We start from the raw sequence: 25,041 nt of genomic DNA, 5'->3' as shown, positions 1-25,041 counted from the left end.
TGGATTAAATTTCTGTAGTTGAAATTAATTGATTAAAAATAATCCCATTGACTCAGTAGGCCATAGCAGGAGAATCACAAGTTCAAGGCCAGGCTGGATAACCTAGTGAGATCCTGTCTCAAAATTAAAAGAACTGGGGATGTAACTCAGTGATAGAACATCCCTGGACTCAATCTCTAGTACTACTAAAAATTAGAAATAAAAATGATAAAAGCAGTACTTGATCTGTATCTTGTCATTCTTTCTTTTAGACAGATTAAACTAGTCTTTAATGTTTCTATAGGCCAAAGACTATAACTTTTCATACTATTGTGCCATTGATAGTAAGGTAGATATAAAATATTTCTTCAAAATTGTTTTAATTTGCATTTTTTGGATTAATAGTGACAATGGACACCTTCTAAATGAATTTTTATGTGTAATATTCCTTATGAAATTGGCTCTTAATGTCTTTAACTATGTTACTCGTGATTTTTTTTTTGTTTTCTTTCCTCAACCAGTAGTACCATTCAGTCTTCAAAATCTGAATATTTTGAAGACTATTATCTCCAAATAGAGAACTGCATTCTCTGCTATAAACACATTGTATCCTTGGACTGATATTTTTTCCCCTTTCTTTTTTTGAAAAGCTCTGACAGATCCAAATGCTACTGCTGCCCAACAGGCTGTTCTCCAACAACACCTTAATAGTTTAACATACTCACCTTTTGGAGACTCCCCTCTCTTCCGGAATCCTATGTCAGACCCTAAGAAGAAAGAAGAGGTAAATTTTTTTTTTCTTTTTTTTTGGGAGAATACTGAAAAAGAAGGTATTTATTCATTAGAGGTATCACAGTTACACACATTTCCTTGTAAAGTATATGCCGTGTTAGAGCTTTGTATTTTAATGTTTAACATCGCAAGTAAGTAGAGATGCAGGTTGTTAGCAAGGTGGGTTCTAGTGAGATCTGTCTCAAAATAAAATATAAAAAGGGTTGGAGGGGCTGGGGATGTGGCTCAAACGGTAGCGTGCTCGCCTGGCATGCGTGCGGCCCAGGTTCGATTCTCAGCACCACATACAAAGATGTTGTGTCCGCCAAATACTAAAAAATAAATGTTGAAATTCTCTCTCTCTCTACCTCTCACTCTCTTTAAAAAAAAAAAAAAAAAGGGTTGGAGATGTAGACCAATGGTAAATTGTCCCTGGGTAAAATCCCCAGTATCCTTGCCCCAAAACAAAATGAAAAACTAACAAACCTTAGCCCTGCCCTTCATTCAATTGATTACTCCATTTGTCATGTTGCCTTCCAGATACAGAAAAAATAATTACTGCTGACCTAGGGAAAAGCATACAAAAATGTGTCTTTAGGGCTGGGGATGTGGCTCAAGTGGTAGCATGTTCGCCTGGCATGCGCGGGGCGCTGGGTTCGATCCTCAGCACCATATAAAATAAAATAAAAGATGTTGTGTCCACCGAAAACTGAAAAATAAATATTAAAAAAAAATTCTCTTTAAAAAAAGAAAAAAGAAATATTGTCATCCTTGTTTTAAAGAATGAAACTGTTAGAAGCTAAATTCTCTTATGAGATAAATGGACAGGGCAAATTAGTAATATGTGGTATTAATCCATTTTAATTATAAAGTACTTTGCAAATCCAGTATCTCAGTGGCATTACTTATTCATATATTTATTTAGTACCAGGGATTGAACCTAGGGATACTTATTACTGAACCACATCCCTAGCTCATTTTATTTTTGAGACAGCATCTTACTAAGTTGCTTAGGGCCTTGCTAAGTTGCTGAGGATTGCTTTGAACTTGCAAACCTCCTGCCTCAGGTGTGTGCCACCACACAGTTTCTCCAGTAGCATTTTTAAAAATGTCAGACAAATTAGTCCAAATGGGAGCTGGGAGCTCAGTTACAGAGAAAAATAGTTCCATTCACATGTGTAAATACATATAATATTTGATGTTAACAGCTTTGTTTTAAGGGAGCTGCAACTTCAAGAGGAATCTATCAGGTATGCCAGAACTTAGGTTTGAATTCTGTCATCTGATTTTTTTTTAATATTTATTTATTTATTTATTTTTAGTTATCAGCAGACACAACATCTTTCTTTGTATGTGGTGCTGAGGATCGAACCCAGGCTGCACGCACGGCAGGCGAGCGCTCTACCGCTTGAGCCACATCCCCAGCCCTGTCATCTGATTTTTAAAGCCAGTGCCAACTTTTGAATTAAACTAGATTGTCCCTTGATGTTTTTCTTTTGTTTTTCAGAGATTGAAACCAACAAATCCAGCAGCCCAGAAGGCTCTTACTACACCTACTCATTATAAACTGACACCCCGACCTGCCACCAGAGTTCGTCCAAAGGCTTTACAAACAACAGGCACAGCCAAATCACATCTCTTTGATGGGCTGGATGATGATGAACCATCCCTAGCCAATGGAGCATTCATGCCTAAGTGAGTTTATTTTACAAACAATGTAAAATAAGATTATTTAAATTACTACAAATATAATACAGTTTACTTAAAAAAAAAATGAGAAGAAAACCCAAGATATCACAGAATAAAAATGATTCAGTTACTTATGGTTGATGTAAAAATGTTTTGATAGATATGCTTCTGGTTTTACAAATGCACATTTTAATTTTGTTTTTTCCAGGAATTAGTACTCTTTTTCTTTGTCTCTTTATAAATAAATGGTCAGGGGACTGAGGCTGTAGCTCAGTGGTGGAATACTTGCCTAGCATCCAGTAGGCCCTCGGTTCTTTCCCCTGGCCACTATAAAACCAGCAAAGAAAAAAGAGGCTAAATTAAGAATCTATTTTTCTTTCTTTCTTTTTTTTAATTTCCCGGAATTGAGAATAAATTCACAGATAAATAGAACCAACAATAAAGCACATAGACATACACACACACAAAAAAAAAAAAAAATACAGGAAAGTATGTAGAGGAGTTATTAATAAACTTTTCTACATGTATATTCTGATAATCTACAGTAAAAAGCTGAAGAAAATTATACACCAAACCATTAACAGCATTTAACATCAGAAGAAGGAATATTAGGGTATTTGTTTTCTGGATTATTTTTCTAGATAAATAGCAGACACATAGTAGGCTTTTTAAAAAGAACATGTACTTTAATCAGAAAAACAATAAGGTGAGCATTTTTTCTTTTAGTAATCTTTGGATAACAAATGAGAATTCGTTACTTACAATTCTTGGCTCATGAATGTTAATAAAATAAAAAAAAATACAAATTTTTTTCTTAGACATGTGATATACTATTCCACAAAAGGTGGAAAATCTGCTTTTACACATTTCATAGAATAATAGTGATTTATTATTTTGAAGGCAAGGAATCTGTATTAATCACAGGTATGTCCTGGTATTTTCCACACTGCTTTGCACATAGAATGTAAAGAGGGCATGGACACATTATTGTATCCATCAGATCAGTAGTTCTCAGGGCAATTTCAAGAGGTCTTATTAGGATTAGGGTGGGAAGGGGCATGTTTTATACTTTTTTTTTTTTCCCCTTCATATTAGGGATTGAACCCAGGGCTGTTTACAACTGAGCTACATCCCCAGTCCTTTTGATTTTTTTGTTTTTTTTAGACAGGGTCACACTAAGTTGCTAAGGCCAGCCTTAAACTTTCAGTCCTTCTGCCTCAACTTTCCAAGTTGCTAGAATTAATAGGGATGTGCAACTGTACCTGGTAAAGCTGCTCTTATTTACTATTAATACTACATGTTTTCCTTGGTCCACTTCTGTGGATTTGCTGTTAACAGTTTTACTATACTACATGCATTTCATGTAGTTGATCTGTTCCTTTGTGCTTAATTTTCTACCACTCTGATCACGTTTCTTGGTCTCCTTTGCCAATTTCTGTCCATCCCAACCTGATTCCCATGACCTAGTCCTTGAACTCATTTTATCTGTGCTTACTTCCAGAGTGCTTTGATTTCATCTTTCTCCAAATATCATTATTATCTTATGGTTCCCAGATTTTTATCTCTAACTAAAACGTCGTTCTCCTGATTTATTTATTCATTTATTTAGGTAACAGGATTGCCTAACCCTTTTTATTTTTTGAACAGTCTCCCCAAGTTACATAGAGCTTCCCTAATTTGCTGAGGCTCACTTTGAACCTGAGATCCTCCTGCCTCAGCCTCCTGAGTCACTGGGATTACAGGCATATGCCATCACATTCATCTTCTCAAGATTCTTATGTTCAACCTTATTCTACATCTCCATTTAGATGCCAAGTAGGCCTTTATTTCAAAATTAGCATGTCTAGTACTGAACTCCTTAAATTCCATCTCAGTTCCTTTTCACACAGAGCCATCCCTATCTGAGGTAACTGCATTTCTCTCATTTTAGTCAGAAACTTTGGAGCAGTCTTCAACTTTTTCTCACATTTCTTATCCAAGCCATTAACATATCCTCCTTGGTTTTACCTTTAGTAATTACTCTGTATTTGACCAGTTCTCATCACATTAACAGTTATTACCCCAATCTAAGGTACAACATTTTTTGCCTGAATTACTATAATATCCTCCTAACTAATGTTTCTGCTTTTACCCTTACACTTTTGCTTTCAGAGATAAACATAGATACCACAGTGATCCTTTTGAAGAATAAGTTATATTGTATCACACTGCCTTCCACAACCCCAGCCACTCTGCTTTAATCTTACTGCTTCCTTGCAGTAAGATCCTTACTTTAAAAAAAGAACAGAATCATGAGAGAGTAAGATCACTCTATTTTAAAAGAACAGAATGGGCCTGCTATTGCCCCAGTTGGTCTCTTCACACACTTTTCCCCAGATATCCATATAGCTAACCCTCTCACTCTTTACTCACAATGAAGGCTTCTTCTCCTCAATGAAGGCTTCTCTGACCACCCTATACCCTTCCTGTTTTGTTCCTGGGGATTAAAAGTAGGCACACTTTGCCACTGAGCTACATCCCTAGCCATTTTTATTTTTTTATTTTGTGTCAGGGTCTCACCAGGTTACTTAGGTGGACCTGTAACTTGCACTTCTACCTCAGCTTCCCAAGTCTCTGGGATTACAGGTGTGTCACACACCTAGCTCCATTCTTGTTTTTGTTTTCTTATTCTTTTTATTCCTTTCATTTTATAATATACATATTATTTTATATTTGGTTTTTGTCCATTTTGTTCCTCTAGAACATAAACTAAATAGGCAGAGAACTTTGATTTTTTTTCTATAGTTCAGTGTGCCTAGAAGAGTTCCTACAATATGGCGGTTGACCCATAAATGGAGAATATATGAATGTGGCTCTTAGGAGATATTATAAGGAGATAAACAATAATAGAGAATCTCACCAGTTTGCTTATAACTACTCATGGGAGGGAGGGGCTTAGAAATAGTGATCTTCTAAAACGGTGCTGTGACATGCCTATAAACCCTACTTGGAAGTCTGAGGCAAGGAGGATCATTTGAGCCCAGGAATTCAGAGCCATAACAAAATCCTGTCTTTAAAAAAGAAAAAGAATTGTGGTCATCTAATCCAAAAATCTTTCCAGTTTCTGCTGTCAGCTTTCTATAATTTAATACTATAATTCGTCTTATTCATGATATTACATTTATGGTTTTATTTTTCGAGTCAAGTGTGTTCCAGATATGTTAAGTGGAAATTTCCAGAAATAAGCAGTGTGTGTGTGTGTGTGTGTGTGTGTGTGTGTGTGTGTGTTTTTTTTTGAGATGGAGCTCAAAAAAAAAATGGAGATGGAGATAAAGCATACCCAGGACCCAGGTATGCTGTATCCTGGAGCTACATCTCCAGTTTGATTTGTTTATTTATTTTTTATTATTTTGTTGTTGTAGATGGACAGAATACCTTAATTTTTTTGTTTGTTTTTATGTGGTACTGGGACGAACCCAGTGCCTTATACATGCTAGGCAAGCACTGAGCCACAACCCCAAACAGCTTATAAATTTTCTAAGTTTCTGTTTTGAGTAGTATGAATAGCAATGGCTTAGGCCATTGTTAATTTGCTGAGGCTGACCTTGAACTTGCAATCCTCATGCCTCATTCTGATCCACTGGGATTACAGGCCATGTACCACCATGCCTAGCTATACATTTTTTTTAAAAATTACTTTTGGCAAGTCATGTTTTTAAAGTAATTATTTCACATAATTAAAATGTCAAATTTATTGGAATAAGTTATCTAAAAATAACCTTATATTTTTTTATGTTGGTAGAATCCGTAGAGGTGCCCTTTTTTTTTCAGTCCTAGCATTAATTATTTTGTGCCTTCTCTTTTTTTCAGTTTGGTAAGGAATGTACCAATTTAATTCGTATTTTCAAAGAACTAACTTCTAGCAGTATTGATGTTCTCTATTCTGTGACTGTTTCTGTTTCATTAATTTATATTATATTATCTTCATTAATACTTTTATTTTGTCTTAATTTCTTCCCAACCGTCCCCTTTTGTATTTGTCCTTTTTCTAAATGGATATTTTGGTCTTTGATTTTCAGTTTTACTTCTTTCCAGAACAGTAGTCCCTTTTTCTCCAAGGGTATTCAGTTTCTTTCTTTCTTTTTTTTTTTTAAAGAGTGGGAGAGAGAGAGAGAGAGAGAATTTTTTTTAATATTTATTTTTTAGTTCTCGGCGGACACAACATTTTTGTTTTTGTATGTGGTGCTGAGGATCGAACCCGGGCCGCATGCATGCCAGGCGAGCGCGCTACCGCTTGAGCCACATCCCCAGCCCCAAGGGATTCAGTTTCAAGACCTCCAGTGAATGTCTGAAACTGCAGACATTCTACCGAACTACTACAGAAACTGAATCTACAACCTACTACAGAACTGTATCTTTACTGTGTTTTTTCTATACATATATGCATACTTATGATAAAATCTAATTTATAAACTAGGCACAGTAAGAGATTAAGAACTAATAATATGGAATGATTAGAACAATGTACTGTAATAATTAAGTTAATATGTGTGGCTGGGGTTGTAGCTTAGTGGTCGAGTGTTTACCTAGCCAGGCACTGGATTCCCTCCACAGAACCACATTAAAAAAAAAAAAAAAATTAAAGGGGTATTTAACCAAAAAAAAAAAAAAAAAGTGCCTTTGTTCTAGTTATGCAATTTTCCATTTACTATTTTCAGACTGTGTTATAAGTGAAACCACAAATAAGGGGGGACTCATAGATATCTTTTTGATATTAATTTACGGCTTGCTTTAATGGCTCAATGTAATGTTAGTTTTAAATGTTCCATGTCTACATACTTGAGAAAGATGTGTACTCGGTAGTTGTTGGATACGATGAGCTTAAGTTACACCATTTGAATCATTAAGAACTTCTACATACATGCTACATACATGCTTAATTTTTAGCTAGTTTCCTTGGGTTCACATATCACAGGAAAATATGAACACTTCTACAATCTTCCTAACTTTATCCATTTTAATTTTTTTTTCCCCCCTACCAGGGATTGAACCCAGGGTGCTTAACCACTGAGCCATATCCTCAGCCTTGTTTTTATTTTATTTAGAGACAGTCTCACTGAGTTGCTGAGTGTCTTGCTGATTGCTGAGGCTGGCTTTGAACTCGAGTTTCTCCTGCCTCAGCCGCCCAAGCTGCCGGAATTACAGGCAGGCATCACCTCATCTGGCTCCATTTTAATATTTATAATAAATTTTATAATGTTCCTGTATCTTCTATTTTTTACTTTTTTTTAACCTTTTGAATTTTTATGTTGTTAACCTTATATAAAGCTTGCCATTTTAACCATTTTATGTGTATACATTTATAATATTGTATAATCATTTTCACTATTTCTAGAACTTTGTATCATTCCAAACAGAAACTCTGTATTCATTAGATAGTAGTTTCCTATTCTCTCTAAAACTCCAATCCTGGATAACCTCTTTATTACTTACTTAGTTTATAAATTTGCCTATTCTAGATACTTTACATTAAAGATAATCATATGTGTTTCTTTTTTTAAACGGATTATTTATTTATTTATGGTGCGAATGGAACCCAAGGCCTCACACATGCCAGGCAGGTGCTCTACCACTGAGCCACAACTCCAGGCCCACCTCATTTGTTTTTCTTGTCTGGCTTATTTCATATAGTGTGTTTTCAGGATTCATCCATGTAGAATGTAACAGAACTTTGTTCCTTTTTATAGTTGAATTATGTTCCATCGTATGGATATGCCACATTTTAAAAATTTATTCTTCTGGGGACGAGGGTTGTGGCTCGGCGATAGAGTGTTTGCCTAGCATGTGCAGGGCACTGGGTTCGTTCCTCATCATCTTCTAAAAGTAAAGGTATTGTGTCCAACTACAACTAAAAATATTTTTTAAAAATTTATTCTTCTGATGATGGACACTTAGTGTGTTTCCACCTTTTTAATATTTTGAATAAGGCTGTTGTTTGTGTTGGCATACAGGTATCTAAACATGTCTGTTTTCAATTGAGTAAATACTTAGGAATGGAGTTGGTTATAATGTTAATTCTGTCTTTAACTTTTTGAGAAATGCCAAACTATTTTCCCAGCAATTGTACCATTTCACATCACTAGCAGTGTTCAGTTTCTCCTTGTCAGCACTTACTTTTTTCTCTGAAAAAATGTCTTGTTTATTTGTGTGTCTGGATATTTTTTTATATGTCAGTTGTTATATTTACAAAACTGTCTGGCAGTACCTAGACTTCAAGCAAGATATTGGCCCTCAGAGAAATTCATTCTTTGGGGGGGGGGGGGCACACTGGGGATTGATTCCCTGACCTTGTGCATGCTAGCCAAGTACTCACCACTGACAAGAGATTCTTTTAAAAGTAATGTGCTTTTTAAGATAATTGAAAAATAGCTGAAAAGGTGGGGCACACCCATCATCCCAGCAACTATGGACATTGAGGTAGGAGAATCACAAGTTTGAGTTCATCCTCAGCAACTTCGAAAGACTTGTCAAGACCTGTCAAGACTCTATCTTAAAATTCTTTTATAAAAAGGGCTGGGGATGTAGCTCAGTGGTAAAGCACCCCTGGGTTCAATTCCCAGTACAAAACAAAACAAAACTTGTATATGATAGGAAGTTCTTGAAGTAAACATGCTGTACATAAACCTGAACTTTAAGGTATCTGAATAATTTTCTCATTAAATACCAGGAGTTTTTATTCCATTCATTATCTTTTTAAAAAAAAATCTAAAAAAAAAAAAATCTTTCTCATTTAGTCACAAGTATCTGTTCACCTGTTTTCTTTTAGATAGCATATTAAGTTCTGGGGAAGAGATTGTAAAATACTAACTTCTAAAATAGAGGAAAAATCTCTTAAAAAGAGTAAAGGCATGAATTAAAAATATAATCATTGTAATGGGTGATAGCATTCTGGGGTTCAGAGGAGGAAGGGGATTTTCTACTTCAATTTGAATGTCCTTAGCTTTATTCTTCCCAAAATTAGAATATAATATGTTGGGGCTATTTATGTTATAATTATACATTTCTAAGAAGAGATGTAAATGAACTTGTTAGATCTCTTTGTCCACTGAGTTACCTGCCCAACCCTTTTCATTTTGAGATAAGGTCTTGCTAAGTTGCCCAGGTTAGCCTTGAATTTACAATCTCCTGCCTCAGCCTCCCAAGTAAATGGAATTATAGGTGTATACCACCGCATCCAGGTTGTTAGATCATCTTTTGGTGTACAAGAGTATATCCTTTTGCGCTCTAGTTTTTTTTGTTGTTATTGTTTGTTTGTTTTTTTGTTTTATTTTGTTTTGTTTTTTAATTATTTTTTAGGTGTAGTTGGACACAATACCTTTATTTGTTTTTTTTGTTGTTGTTGTTGTGTTGAGGACCGAACCCAGGGTCTCACACATGCTAGGTGAGCACTCTAGTGCTGAGCCACATCCCCAGCCCTGGGATCTATTTTTAAGAAGATGTCTGTGATATAACTGTATAACTAAATTCTATTTTTATTTTTCTTTTGGTCACTGTTTATAGGAAGAGTATCAAGAAGTTGGTTTTGAAGAACCTTAACAATAGCAATCTCTTTTCTCCTGTTAATCGTGATTCAGAAGACCTAGCTTCACCATCTGAATATCCAGAAAATGGTGAGAGGTAAGCTAATTGTTTTAAGTTGCTTTTAAAATCCTATTCTCATTTAGAGGAGATTCTGAGCTTAGAATTTTATGAAAATGTCTAAAGATTTGTGAATATTCCATAGAAGAATTACAACTTAGAGGTATCTAGAAACTGAATAATATTTTTATTTCTTGGGTACTTTAAACTGTAAAATTCTGTTTCATTTCTGCAAAACCATTTTGGTATCAGTACATATTGTTTTAAACAGGGTTAGCATACATTTGACACTCACTTCCTTACAATAAAGAGTACTTTGTCTGGTATAATTAGCAAAATATAACTGAGCAAAAAAAAAAAAATCGGTGTGGAGTTTGTAAAAGAGGAGTTGATAGTATTTATATTAATCCTTAATAGTTTGGTATAAATTTTTCCACTGAAGAAATTTGTTGATTTATAAATACTAATATTGTAGAAATTATGCATGAATGATATGATATTTTACAACCAGCTTATTTCCATCTATTGTAGTTGCCTTTCCATATTTGTATGAATATGTGAGCCTTCTTATTTTTAATGGCTGTATAGTCATTATGGTGAATGTAAGATAATTAAACTAGGGGCTGGGATTGTGGCTCAGCAGTAAATAATCCACCAGCACATTCGAGGCCCTGGGTTGGATCCTCTGTGCCACATAAAAGTAAATAAACAAAGGTTTTGTGTCCAAGTACTTCTAAAATATAAATATTAAAAAAAAAAGATAAACTAGTTCTCCATTATTGGATATTTAGATTATTTATTATTCTTTTCTTCAACATAATGCTTTAGTACAAAAATCCTTAATTATACTTCATTCTACTTAGAATATACAAAGACTTCTTTGATTAATAATACTTCTTTATTTAATGCAGACTCTAATATTAAAGTTAAAATTTTTTCAGTGTTTTATCTTGAAATTAATCACCACCCATTTGTTCCCACACAGTAGAGCATACTGGTTATTTGTTTGTTTTTAAGGTGGTACTGGGGATTGACTTGGGCACTTGGCCACTGCGCCACATCCCCAGCCTTATTTTGTATTTTATTTAGAGACAGGGTCTCACTGAGTTGCTTAGTGCCTTGCTTTTGCTGAGGCTGGCTTTGAATTGAGCATACTGTTTTTGTTTTTGTTTTTGTTTTTTTGCAGTGCTAGGAATTGAACTCAAAGCCTCTTACATGCTAGATTAGCGCTTTATTGTTAAGCTACAACCCCAGCTTAAAATTTTTGTTTTAGACCAAAAATTGAGGTTCTAAGATCCATTCATTCATGAAAATAGAGCAGTTAAAGACATAGAATCTAAAGGTAAAGTTTCTGTGTTAAAATTTCAGCTTTAGGGGGACTGGGATTGTGGCTAGTGGTAGAGTGCTTGCCTTGCACATGTGGGGCACTGGGTTTGATCCTCAGCACCATATAAAAATATGTAAACAAAATTAAGATATTATGTCCATGTATTAAAGAAAAAACTTTTCAGCTTTAGGGACTGGGGTTGTAGCTCAGTGCAGAGCTCTTGCCTCCCACATGTGAGGCACTGGGTTCGAGCCTCCGCATCACATAAAAATAAACAAAGATATTATGTCCATCTATAACTAAAAATTTTTTTAAATATCAAATTTTTTTTTTCAGTACTCACAACTTTGCAGCGTTGCACAAGTTATTTTTCTGTGCCAAGTTTTCTGTAAAATAGGAAAAGAAATTATAACCTATTTCACAGGATTGCTTTAAATACAAAATTAATGTTTAATATTTGGAATTACCCAGAACATTGCCAGATATTTAGTAAAGGGTCATTAAAGGTTAGTGTTGTTATTATTACTGATTAAGGAGTTATTAAATTATTTTCTTCTTTTTCAGATTTAGTTTCCTGAGCAAACCTGTAGATGAGAACCATCAGCAGGATGGTGATGATGATTCTCTTGTATCGCGTTTTTATAATAATCCTATTGCCAAACCCATTCCTCAAACCCCAGAGAATTCTGGAAGTAAACACAACAGTAGCAATAGTGTGGATGATTCAATTGTTGCATTAAACATGCGGGTTGCTTTGCGAAATGGACTGGAAGGAAGCAGTGAAGAAACCTCCTTTCATGATGAGTCACTGCAAGATGACAGAGAAGAAATAGAAAATAGTGCTTATCATGTGCATCCAGCAGGTCAGATTCATGTACATTATCTACATTTGAAATAGTTAAAATTAATGTGTTTAATTACCCTGGTTTAGTTTAAAGAGGCCCAATTTTATAATCAAAGAGATTGCCATGATACATTCCCTAACTCTGCAACTCAGATAGCTTGCATACTAGTTTTTTTTTTTTTAATTGTGGTTGTTGTCAGTGTTTATTTTATTTATTTATATGTGGTGCTGAGAATCGAACCCAGTGCCTCACACATGCTAGGCAAGTGCTCTACCACTGAGCCACAACCTCAGCCCGCTTACTAGTTTTTAAATGAGTGTGATTATTTTCTGCTATATTAAATTTTCAAGATTTGAGCTAGACTAAGTATATAGAGAGATCATAATTCCTGACCTGTATTGGACATTCAGATAGAAATTGTTGTATTAACCCCAAATCCCCCAAAATTAATCCATTAAACAAGTAAACTGCAAGATCAAGTATCTTGATCATCTTTTACCTTTTTTATCTATTAACACAGTAGTGTTTCAGGGTTGGATGAAGATTATTATATTTTTATTTTTATAAACTCATGTGAAATATACATATAACGAAGACGTACATTAATTTTTAAGTGTTTATTTCAGTTAATTTTGACATGTATGTATCTGGTATCTAACACCCCAAACAGGATAGAGAATTTTTTTTTTTTTAAACCCTGGAAAGTTCATTGATAGACCAGAATTTAACCAGAACTCTAGTTTCTGTCACATAGAATACTTTTGGCTGTTCTTGCATCTGACACAAATGGACTGATATATTTTCTTTTTGTACTTAATATTATTTATGAGAATTCATTCATGATATTGACAATCTTTTTTATTGTTCTGTGGTATTCCATTATAAAAATATGCCACATTTTGTTTAACCTTTCTCTGTGAATGAACATTTGGACTGAAGTGTCTATAAAAATTTTATATAAGGCTGGGATGTAGCTCAGTAGAAAAGCATCTGCCTTGCATTCACAAAGCCCTGGGTTCGACTGCCCTGGTTCCAAAAAAGACCAAAACAAAACAAAAAAAATTGTTTAATCTAGTTCTCTTATTGCCTTCGTATATATCTTCTGTTTACTTGCTTCCTGAGTAAACAACTTTGTACTTTTACATAAATAATCTCAAGTATCTATATTCATTACAAATTTATTCCAATATTATGTCTTTTTAAATACCCAAAAAACGTTATTTATTGATTCTAATTTTCTCATTTACCTTGTTTCCTAACACTTAATTTAGATCTCCCTTCCCACAGACATTCTAACAACCCTCTAAACCTTGCCAGTGAAAAGCAAGTATGCCAGTGGACTATGCTAGAGGCTGGAGTTGGATCTGATGTCAAAGCAAGCTACCCTGATAACCTAGCTACAAATAATAGTACAGGGAGGGATAAGAACAACCATACCGATGTTGCAGTGTTTTTGTTTTTTTGTTCATTTTGTTTTTAAATCTTATCACATCTTATCCTTTTTTTTGGTATATTCTGAAACCCTTCTCCACGCTAATATTTCTTTTCCTTGGGCCATTGGATACCATTTAGGTATTATTGAAATCTATTTGGTTGATGGTTTTTTAGTAATAGTAATTATGGTCCTTTAAATTTTCATTTTTCATGGAACTTTCTCATGTTGGATTTTTCAAATCATCTTGATTTAGCTGTGCAAAAGATGTAAATTTGAGAGACAGTAGGTTATAAAACAGAAAGTGTTGGGTTTGGAGTTTTGTCTTCACCTCTATGGCTAAATGTAAACCAAGGCACATTATTTTCGCCTTCGGTTTGGTATCCTGTATATAAAATAAAAGTGGTTCAAGAAAGACTTTCCCAGAGTATAATGTATGAAATGCCTTTCATATTAGAGGATGTTAATGAATATCCTTTGAAATGAGTTTTCTGTGAAAAGAGCAGATTAAGTCTGGGGACCACAAAGTTTAAGCAGAGTTAAATAGTTAGTCTTCATTTTAGTGTAAATGTTCTGAGACTGTAAAATATTTAATTTTTGTTTGTTTTGCTGTACTCGGGATTGAACCCAGGGCTTCACACATGCTAGACAAGCACTCTGCCTCTGAGTTTCATCCCCAGCCCTCTAATTATAATGTATGTTTCTCAGCATTTGGGACCATGAAGCCTTTTTTTCAAAAAATAGTTTTTCCTTTGTATTTGATAAAAAACTAGATTGGAAAAAATATTTTCTTTGTATTTTCTCTTTATATAATAATTTAGCTATTATATAAGGTAATTTTTTTTAAATGCTCACTTCATAGTTGTGTTTTATTTTTATTTATTTTTTATCAGTACTGAGGGATGAACCCAGTGCCTATACATACTTGGCAAGGTCTCTACCACTGAGCCACACCCCGGTCCTTTTAGGAAAGAAGTTAATAAATAAAAAATTAAATAAATACTACTGAGAATTCCTCTACCCAATGATAGTCACGATTAATATTTTCTTTCTTTTATGGTCATAGGCATTGTCCTCACTAAGGTTGGTTACTACACTATTCCATCTATGGATGATCTTGCCAAAATTACCAATGAAAAAGGAGAGTGCATTGTCTCTGACTTCACCATTGGTCGTAAAGGTAAGTGTGAGTTTAGGAGTTAGTGTATAAGCCAGGATTTTTCACCTGTTTTCTAATTAAGGAAAGTCTTTGGTATCTGAATCTGTGTTTTCCTACATTTAGGTCTCCCTTGTCCTGAATAGTAGAAACTTGGATTGACAAGTAACAAAACCAGAAAGACTAGGACGATATAGCATTCTATTGGTTTAGGTATGCCCATCTGGGGCTGGTAACTATTTGCTTTGATTCAGTTTTCTAAAATTAAAGAAAATAGCAAGACATACTAGGTGAGAAAATTGAATAATAGGCAAAGAATATTTAATACTTAGGATTATCATTATAGCTGACTTTATTTTCTTGGAAGAAAATTCTTATCATTCTATATTATATTTAAAAAGGGGTCAGGCAAACTGGGCGTGGTGGTCCATATGTATAATCTCAGCTATTTGGCAGACTGTGATAGGAGAATCTAAGTTTGAAGCCAGACAGGGCCATTTAGTGAGACCTTGTCTCAAAATAAAATAAAAGGCTGGGAATGTGGTAGTAAGGTTCAACCCCTAGTACCTCTGAAAAAGTGGGAGTGCCCTCAAGCAATTTAATTTACATATGGCAGGCTAAGTAATTACTAAGAGTTGTTTATATAGCAGTGTGTCAGATATTTGTAATCCCAGTGATCTGGGAGGCTGAGGCAGGAGGATAGCAAGTTTGAGGCCAGCCTCAGCAACTTAGCTAGGCCCTAAAGAACTTGGTGAGACCCAGCCTCAAAAAATTAAAGGATCTAGGCATGTGTCTCAGTGGTCATTTAAAAAAAAAAAAAGAAGATTGTTATGAGATAGCAGAAATGTTGTAAAAGTGCAGGTGTTACATCAGATAATAGGGTAATTTATGTCAGTCCCTCTGTCCCCATTCTTCCTTTGCTGGGATGGAAATCACCCACTCCACAATGCTAGATGATTTAAAATATTGATTATTTAAAGCTCTTTTTCCCTTCTGGTTATTTAATTACTTTAGATAAAAAGTGGGATTTTGCTCCCTCATACAGGATGAACTTTTAACTATTACTCTCACACTTTTAGGTTATGGCTCTATCTATTTTGAAGGTGATGTGAATTTGACCAATCTAAATTTGGATGATATTGTGCATATCCGAAGGAAAGAAGTTATTGTCTACTTAGATGATAACCAGAAACCACCTGTGGGCGAAGGACTAAATAGGTATAAACTTATTTGGATATAGAAAATAATAAACTAACCAACAGTTTTTTTTTTTTTTAAACATGGATGTGTTTCCTGTATATGTATTTCCTTCTGCAGCCAGGTTTTGTTGACTAACCTATAGTAAGTTTGATTATTGTTTCTCTGCTTTCATTTAAAAGTATAAATGAGGCACATGCCTATAATCTTAGCTACTCTGGCTGAGGCAAAAGAATTGCAAGTTCAAGGCTAGCCTGGGCAATTTAGTGAGAACCTGCCTCAAAATAAAATTTTTTAAAAGGGCTGGGGATATGGCTCAGTGGTGGAATGCTCATGTGTTCAACCCCCAATACCAAGGGAGAAGGAAAGACACGAATGCACATAGAAAAAAACCAAGTGAGGACACAGCGTGAAAGTGGCCTATATACAAAGGGGGAAGAGGTATCAGAAGAAAGAAAACCAGCTGACATCTTATTTTGTCCTTCTATTCTTCAGAATTGTCCCTCTTGGTGAGGAGATTAGGTTCATAGAGATTTCAGGTGGAAGCCAGGAAGCCAGTTAATTCAGATGGTCATGTTTGAGGGTGCTCTCTGGGTTGCACCAGGCTGGTCTTGAATTTGCAGTCCTCCTGCCTCAGCCTCTAGAGTAGCTGTACCACTGCACCTGGCTAAAAAGCATTTGACAGAGTTTTATACATATCATTGCCAAAGAAATGGATCCTGATATCAGTAGCAATGGTGAGAACTGTCTGGAAGGACTTTCTAGGGCCTGTAGGCTTTCCTCAAAAACCCAGTTATTCTAGGCCCAGTCCTCATGACCTTTGTCTAGGGAAAAACTTGAGGCTTCTCTAGGCCCCAGCAAGCCAGCAACCCCCCCTCCTGAGGCCCCTCAACTCCCAAGGAGGTACTTCTGAGTGACATGGAAACTTTCTGGTAAACACTCAAAAGAACTGGGAACAAGCTCAAGGCCTTGCACATGCTAATCTCTGCTCAAATGTCCTTTTATAAGAAAGAATGTCCTGACCAAAGCTCAAGAGAAATTGTAGTGTCATCTACATCCTTTTGAATGTTGACTACCCAAAAAGATACACCACATCCTAATATCCAGTACCTGTGAAGTGACCTTCTTGCAAAAAGTACCCTTGCAAATGTAATTAAGAATTTTGAGATGATATCCTGAATTATTTGAGTGGGCTCTAAATCAAATAAAATGAGATTAGAATGATGGCAGCTACAGGATGCAGGTACAAAGAATACTGACAGCCATCAGAAACTGAAGAAGGATGTAAGACTTCTCTACTAGAACCCCTGAAGGAAGGGGTTCCTACCAGTACTTTTTTTTTTTTTTGAAAAGAGAGTGGGAGAATTTTTTAATATTTATTTTTTAGTTTTTGGTGGACACAGCATCTTTGTTTGTATGTGGTACTGAGGATCGAACCTGGGCCCCCACGCATGCCAGGCGAGCACGCTACCGCTTCAGCCACATCCCCAGCCCCCTACCAGTACTTTTAATTTAGAATTCTGGTTTCCAGATGTATGAGAGAATAAATTTCTGGTGTTTTTTTTTTTTTAATGGTTCCAAGGATTGAACCCAGGGGTGCTTAACCACTGAGCCATTTCCCCAGCCCTTTTTAATTTTTATATTTTGATACACCTCCTGAATCACTAGAATTACAGACATGTGTCACTGTGTTCAGTATTATCTATTTAAAAAATTATGATAAACAAAGCTATACTATGACAATGGGACTCCTTTTCCCTAATAGTCACAGATCCAACTGCTAATTTTAAAAATTCTTTTCCAGTACTGTTGGTTCCCTGCCTGTGCCCCATCCTTGTTTCTGCTCTGGCCACACTTATTATTTTAGTGTGAGAGCCTAGCCTCTAGTATATCTTCAGATAGGTGAAAGAAATATAGTTAAACTAATTCGTCTTTATAATAAAACCTCAATTTAAACTAATATATCTTTATAAACCTCAATTGTGAAAAAATAGATAATCTAAGTAAACATTTAACAAGAAGAAGATTGATTCAGTGATCTGAAACCTCACAGCAAAGAAAAGCTCAAGACCAGATGACTTCACTGATTGATTCTACTGAACATTTAAAAACAAGTTCACTGGCTGGGGATATAGTTTAGTGGTACAGAGCTTGCATACCTAGCAAGCACAAGGCCTGAGGTTCAATCCCCAGCAAACACCCACCTGCTGCCCACAAAAAAAAAAAAAAAAAAAAAAAAGACACCAGAATACCAGTTCTCCAGCTGTTTCAAAAAATTGAAGAAAAGGGAACTCTTCCAAATTGCTTCTGTGGTTCTAAAACTAGACAGACACTATAAGGAAAGGAAACAACAGGTCAGTGTATTTAATGAATATATTGATGTGAAAATTATCAACAAGAAATAGCAAATAATAGAACATTAAAAGAATTACACACCATGACCAAGTGATAAACTTTGGAATGCAAGAGGGTTCAGTATATGAAAATCAATGTTGTACACCATTTTAAGAGGATAAAAGGGAAAATACCACCTGACTATTTTGATTGATGTAGAAAAAGTATTTGATTAAATTTATTACTGTTTTATAATATAAACACTTAACAAACTCTAGGGATAGATGGAAACTACCTTAATATGATGAAGACTATATATGAAAAACACAGTTTATATGGTAATGCTATAATACTGAAAGCTTTGTCTTTAAGACAAAATAAGGATGCCTGCTTTTTCTACTTCTCTCAAATATAACTACTCTAAATCCTAGAGTAATTAAGCAAGAAAAAGGAATAAAAGGCATGTAATTTTGAAGAAGTAAATTTATGTTTTCAAGGCTCCACAAAAATATTAGTACTTTACAGTTATATCAGAAAGAATAAACTAAAAACTATAAACCATTGTTGAAAGAAATTAAAGAGGACACAGAAACAGGAAAGACATCCCATGTTCATGGGTAGAAGACATAATATTGTTAAAGTGTTCATGTAGTCCTTCCTTGGTATCCATGGTTCCAAAACCCCACTCCTCATGGAAACCACAATTTTAATGGTGAAGTTCCTAATATAAAATTGCATAGCATTTTCATGTAATCTATACACATTCTTCAAGAAGTTTAAATTGTATCTAGCTTACTTATAATACCTAGTATAGAGTAAATGGTATGTAAATAGTTTTTACACTATATTTAGGAGATGGTAACAAGGAAAAATGTCTTAAAATATTAAGTACAAATAGGGTTGGATTGTTTTCCTTGCATATTTTTGATCTATGGTTGATTAAATTCATAATGTTCCAATTGTGTATAAGAAAGTATTGAAAGCAAGATCACCTTCAAGAAATAATTGTAGGGGCTGGGACTGTAGCTCAGTGGTAGAGCACCTGCCTCGCTCGTATGAAGTGCTGGGTTCAATACTCAGCACCACGTAAAAATAAATAAATAAAAATATTGTGTCCATCTACAACTAAAAAAAATATTTAAAAACTTGTATACTTAATGTTGGTGGTAGTGCTTATTCATAATAGAAAATTGAAGACAATTCAATTGCTCATTACCAAATGGATAGAATATGCACAATGTTTTATATATACATACAATAGAATATTATTCAGCCTCAAAAAAGATAAAATTCTGACGTGTTATAGCATATATGAACTTTGAGGGCATTATGCTAAATGCAATAAACAGGTCTAAAAAAGACTTAAGAATGATTCTGCTTTGAAGGCATCTAGGTAAGTCAACTTCATAGAAATAAAATAGAATGATGGTAGCAAGGAGCTGCGGGTGGGTGAAAAATAGGGAGTTGTTTAGTGTATTAGTTTATTTTCTGTTCAGTAACATAGACTGTGTGAGTTTTTTAAAAAAAGGTTTTGTTTTGGCTCATTGTCCTGGAAATTCAAGGTCCCAGATTGGGCAGCAGCAGGTAGTGATGGCCTTCTTGATGGCAAAATCCTGAGGCAATATAGGGCATCTCATTGCTAGAGACAGGGAGTGGTGGTGTATATGTATATCTGTCTGGTTTTTCTCCTTATAAACCCACCAAGATTCAGTCATGGGAATTCCAGTGTAAGACCTTATCTAATCCTGATCACCCTAAACACCAAAATTGGATTAAGTTTCTGCCCTTTTAACTTTACAGTAGGGATTAAATTTCAACACATAAAACCTTGGGACTAACGTTGTGGCTCAGTAGTATAGCACTTGCCTAGCATGGTGAGGCCCTTGGTTTGATTCTCAGCACCACATATAAATAAATAAAATAAAGATCCATTGACAACTAAAAAAATATTAAAAGGAGAAAATAAATAAGTAGCCTTGAGTGATACACGGTTTTCCATGAAAACCATAGCAGAGGCATAGAGTTTAAGTTTTATAAGATGAAAGTCCTGGAGGTTGGTTGTACAATAATATCAGTATACTTAACTACTAAAATGTACAGTTAGAAATAGTTAAGATGATAAATTACATGGTGTTTTTATTACAATTTGAAAAATTATCTACATAACTGTTGTATTTATCTCCACTCATTATTTAATAGTCAATACTCACTGTTCTTGATATTTTATTCTATAAACATTTATTATTAATAAATCATCTTACTTACTACTATTTAGCACAGTAGAACTTTTGAGACTGACATTGAGGGTTAAGTATCACATTAGACTGTGACCTAAATAACTTTGAATCAGTTATTCATAACTTAAGTGTTACTAAAATTAGATTGGAAATGACTGATGTACCATGGTAGTTTGAAATAAATGCAGTCTGACTATATAAACCAGATATTGAGTTAGTTGATATTGGTAGTGACTCCTTGTTTTTAACCTTGACTACTGTGGGAGGCAAGACTCAATTTTATGAAACAACTGCAGAATAATTTCAGAGTAGTATAACTACCTTTATTTGTTATTTATATAGGTTTTGGTTGGCTTTCTGGTTTTAAATGTGAAGCGTTTACACTTTGCTTGGTTATACTTTACAGGAAGGCTGAAGTTACCTTGGATGGGGTTTGGCCAACAGATAAAACATCCCGTTGTTTAATAAAGAGCCCAGATCGACTTGCTGATATCAACTATGAGGGGAGATTGGAAGCAGTTTCAAGGAAACAAGGAGCTCAGTTCAAAGAGTACAGACCTGAAACTGGTTCTTGGGTGTTTAAGGTATAGTCAGTTAACTGTTTTTTAAATTTTATTTTATAAACTGTAGTTGGGAATCACAAAATGTTTGTGTTGAAGGAATTCCTGTCTTAAATTCTCTATATTTTTATAAATTAGGAAATAGGTGTGGACATAGATAGATATATCATGATATATTCTAAATTCCACACCTAGTTACTCAGCAATAATGAGCATATTATATCATGGGCATATTATTCAAGTCCTTTATCCCCTTCTGTGAGATTTACTTCCTTCTTATTCTTGATTTGATTTACCCAATGGTTTCTTCTTTTTCTGGGCTGATTGATAATTTAACAAGTTGTATGAAGAGAACAACTAGGGTAGCATATGTAATGATTAATGGATTCCTTTGTATTAATGATTGCATTTAAAATGGCATTTTAGACAGACTTGGTATCAGACCTGTAAGCCCAGTTACTTGGGAGACTGATGCTAGCAGGATCACAGGTTCATTATTAGCCAGGGCAACTTGGTGAGACCGTGTCTCAAAATTTTAAAATAAAAAAAGTAAAGTACTAGGAATGTAGCTTGGTGCTAGAGTGCACCCCTAGTAACCCCTAGGGTTCAATCCCTAGTAACCTCAATAATGATAAAATGGCGCGCGCGCACGTATGTGTGAGTGTGTTTGTGTGTGTGTAATCTATATTCTTTTAATTATATGAGCAACTAGTACATGTGCCTAACATCATCTAAATCTTAGAAAAATAGTAAACTATGATAGTTAACATCTCATTTTCTTTAAAACATATCTTTTTTTTTTTTATAAACATAATGCCAGAAGATGGTACTTTGAAAACCTTTGAACAGAAAGAACACTGTTAAAAATTTGTTTTGTTGTTTTCTTCCCCCGCCCCCATCTTTAGGTGTCCCATTTTTCTAAATATGGCCTTCAGGATTCTGACGAAGAGGAGGAAGAACATCCATCCAAAACTAGTACAAAGAAGTTGAAGACTGCCCCTTTGCCTCCTGCAGGCCAAACTACCCCTTTTCAGATGGCTCTTAATGGCAAACCTGCACCTCCACCTCAGGTAGAGAAAGGACAGTGAATTTGAATGGAATCCATGATAAAGAAGTTGAAAGCAAGTCATTCAGCTATTACAAAGCTGTTTTATGACTCCTGGAACTTTGAAGAATGCAAACATATTGGCAATCATGTTGAGACTAGTACAAGGGAGGGCAAGAGGTGGTGCAGGCACCTTTTTTTTTACTTGAGAGATTTAAAGAATTCTCTTGCTATTTGGATCATTCCTCCACAGATTGTTATTCTCAAACACCTCTCTCTCTCATTTGGACTTGTGATTTTCTGTTCAGTGATCAACTTAAGATAGCATTTTGCTCATGCGGGTTGATACAAAGTAAATCCTACTTTTAATGACTATTTAATGTGCAGTTTAATCTATTTTTTTTTTTTTAAGTTAAATTAAGCTTTCTGCAAGGGTTTTAAACTACATTTTCTCAAGTTGTTTGCTTTTATACTTCAGGTAACCTCTTTGATATTTGTATTTTAATAATCTTTATGAAAATAGATGATTTTAGAATGCAGATTAATTATTTAGCTTGGAGAGAAAGGAGCTATGATGTTTATTGCGATTATTTGTATCATACTCTTTTTCAGTATTGTTAAGCCAATATAAACCTTTTGTCCTTATATAGGGAAAGGTTTGTAATTTAAATATTAGGTAGTTTCTTTAAATGCCAATTCATGAAAAGGAGTTTTATCTTAATTTGGATATTATTTATATTCAATGAAGTTAAAATATTTTTTTCCTTCCTGCCCTGCCTCAAGAGTTCTTGATATGGGACTTCTTTGTAAAGCATTTTCTACCTCTCAGCTGCTAACAGCTGGACCTTATGGAATTTTCATGCTACAATTCTTATGGCTGCTGAAATATGTGATTTTTATGATTTATTAAATAATTTCTTGGGAGGCACTTTCTGGAGAATATCGTGTATGTGTGTTCATGTTTGTGTGCACAGTGGAAGGGGGATAAAAATGAGAAACTAGAAGTTAACTTTTATGTTTATAATCTTTGTAGTATTTAGAATGCCCTAAGAAATCTAACTTAGAGGGGCTGGAGTTATGGCTAAGTGGTAGAGCACTTGCCTAGCATGTTTGAGGCCCTGGGTTTCATCCTCAGCACCACATATAAATAAAATAAAAGATCCATTGACAACTAAAAAAAAAATATTTTAAAAAGAAAAGAAAGAAATCTACCTAAGAAATGCTATTAATGAACTTGGTTTTTCAGTTATCCATTTTTATTCTGTCTAAATTAGATGCTTTGTAAAATCAATCTTTGCAAAAAAGAGCTTTTTAATTTCACATTATGTATATTTCTTTTTTTTTTTTTTTTTTAAGAGAGAAATTTTAATATTTATTTTTTAGTTTTCGGCAGACAAAACTTCTTTGTTTGTATGTGGTGCTGAGGATCGAACCCGGGCCGTACGCATGCCAGGCGAGTGCGCTACTGCTTGAGCCACATCCCCAGCCCTCATTATGTATATTTCTTAGGAAAACAGTAACATGGCCTTTTTTCCTGCTAATGAAAGTAATGTAGGACTGGGGTTGTAGCTCAGTGGTAGAGTGCTTGCCTACCCTGCACAAAGCCCTGGGTTTGAGCCTCAGTAGCACAAGAAAATTAAGTAATATGTAGAATTCTAAAGATAACAGATGAAGGAGTTGGGGTTTTATCTCAGTGATAGAGCACTTGCCTAGCAAATGTAAGGCACTGGGTTTGATCCTCAGCACCACATATATAAACAAAACAAAGGTATTGTATATCTACAACTAAGAAAAAAACAATTTTTTAAAAAAGATAATAGCTGAAAAACAAAACTTCAACTGTGTGGACAGACAGAACAAATCTATGTAATGTTGGAATCATGCTCTTTAATTTCCAGAATGCAGATCCTAGAAAATAACGATGAATTACAGTAAGGACATTGTATTAGTGAAGACTTCTTTGCGAAATTGAGCATCAAAAATTTTTAGAGAGGTGATAGAATTCAAAATAGACAAATAGAGTAGAGAGAATAGGGGTTTTTTGTTATTGTTTTCCAAATGACTTGGATACACAGAGCAGAAATGAGAGAAATGGATAGAAGTGTTCAGATATCCAAACTTGAAGTTTTATATACTTGTGTTATTTATGAAGTTCTTGCACTTAATCTGCTAGAGAAGTTATATGGGCCTCTAGAGAACTTCACCTTATATTGCATTGTGACATAGGAGAGTCAGATGGGAAATGTCAGTCGTTAGTTACTTGCACCCCCAGACCCTACAGTTTACGTGGCATGCAGAAAATACCTGAGCCATGAACTGGAACAGCAGCACAGTCTTATTCATTCCCTGCATCAAGGTAACTATCTTCACAGCATTGCCTGGCTGATTTACCTGGTTGATTTCCGTGATACTGTCTGTGTTCTTAGAGTCTGCCATAGTTTTTGTTTGTCTGGTTTTTCTGTTTTTTTTTGTTTTTTTTTTTTTTTTTTTTTTTTGTGGTGGTTTTTTGTTTTTAAGCCAGTATACAACCTCAGGCTCTCTAACAAAAAAAAAAGAGAGAAGGTAGAAGGAAGAGTGTTTCCCTAGCTTTTAGGAAGGTTTGCATTTTTTAAAATGGTCAGATTTATTGCACTGCCTTTTATACAATATGCACAGTTCCATCAAGCAACCAGAAAATACAAAGGTAGCTAAATTTTCATATATTCTGTCCCGTATCTTTTAGGTTAGAGAAAATATTGACAGATAAACCTTGATTACACAAAGTAAGGCTGTTATAGAAATGTTTTACTAGAACATTCGTTTCAAACTCTTGGTCTGAGATCCAGTTTGTAGCTGGCTCTGTCACTGCCGTG

The 25,041-nt window shown here is 34.7% G+C and overlaps 1 protein-coding gene across 9 annotated transcripts in view; it reads left to right on the top strand.

Moving 5' to 3' along the window:
* The window catches only part of Nup98 (nucleoporin 98 and 96 precursor), a 114,644-nt gene that overhangs the window by 49,546 nt on the left and 40,057 nt on the right, over window positions 1-25,041 (top strand). For all 9 annotated transcript variants that reach the window (XM_048788158.1, XM_015477516.2, XM_048788157.1 and 6 more), the window contains 8 exons: window positions 630-763; window positions 2,258-2,445; window positions 9,979-10,095; window positions 11,948-12,246; window positions 14,727-14,840; window positions 15,896-16,034; window positions 20,991-21,168; window positions 22,050-22,214. In XM_048788158.1, the coding sequence (XP_048644115.1) occupies window positions 630-763; window positions 2,258-2,445; window positions 9,979-10,095; window positions 11,948-12,246; window positions 14,727-14,840; window positions 15,896-16,034; window positions 20,991-21,168; window positions 22,050-22,214 (1,334 nt within the window). The remainder of the gene's footprint in view (window positions 1-629; window positions 764-2,257; window positions 2,446-9,978; window positions 10,096-11,947; window positions 12,247-14,726; window positions 14,841-15,895; window positions 16,035-20,990; window positions 21,169-22,049; window positions 22,215-25,041) is intronic.

This window comes from Marmota marmota, unplaced genomic scaffold, assembly GCF_001458135.2.
Source record: "Marmota marmota marmota unplaced genomic scaffold, marMar, whole genome shotgun sequence".
Classification (NCBI taxonomy): Eukaryota; Metazoa; Chordata; class Mammalia; order Rodentia; family Sciuridae; genus Marmota; species Marmota marmota.
Note: the sequence above shows the minus strand (reverse complement) of the source record. Positions and strands in the feature narration are given on the sequence as shown.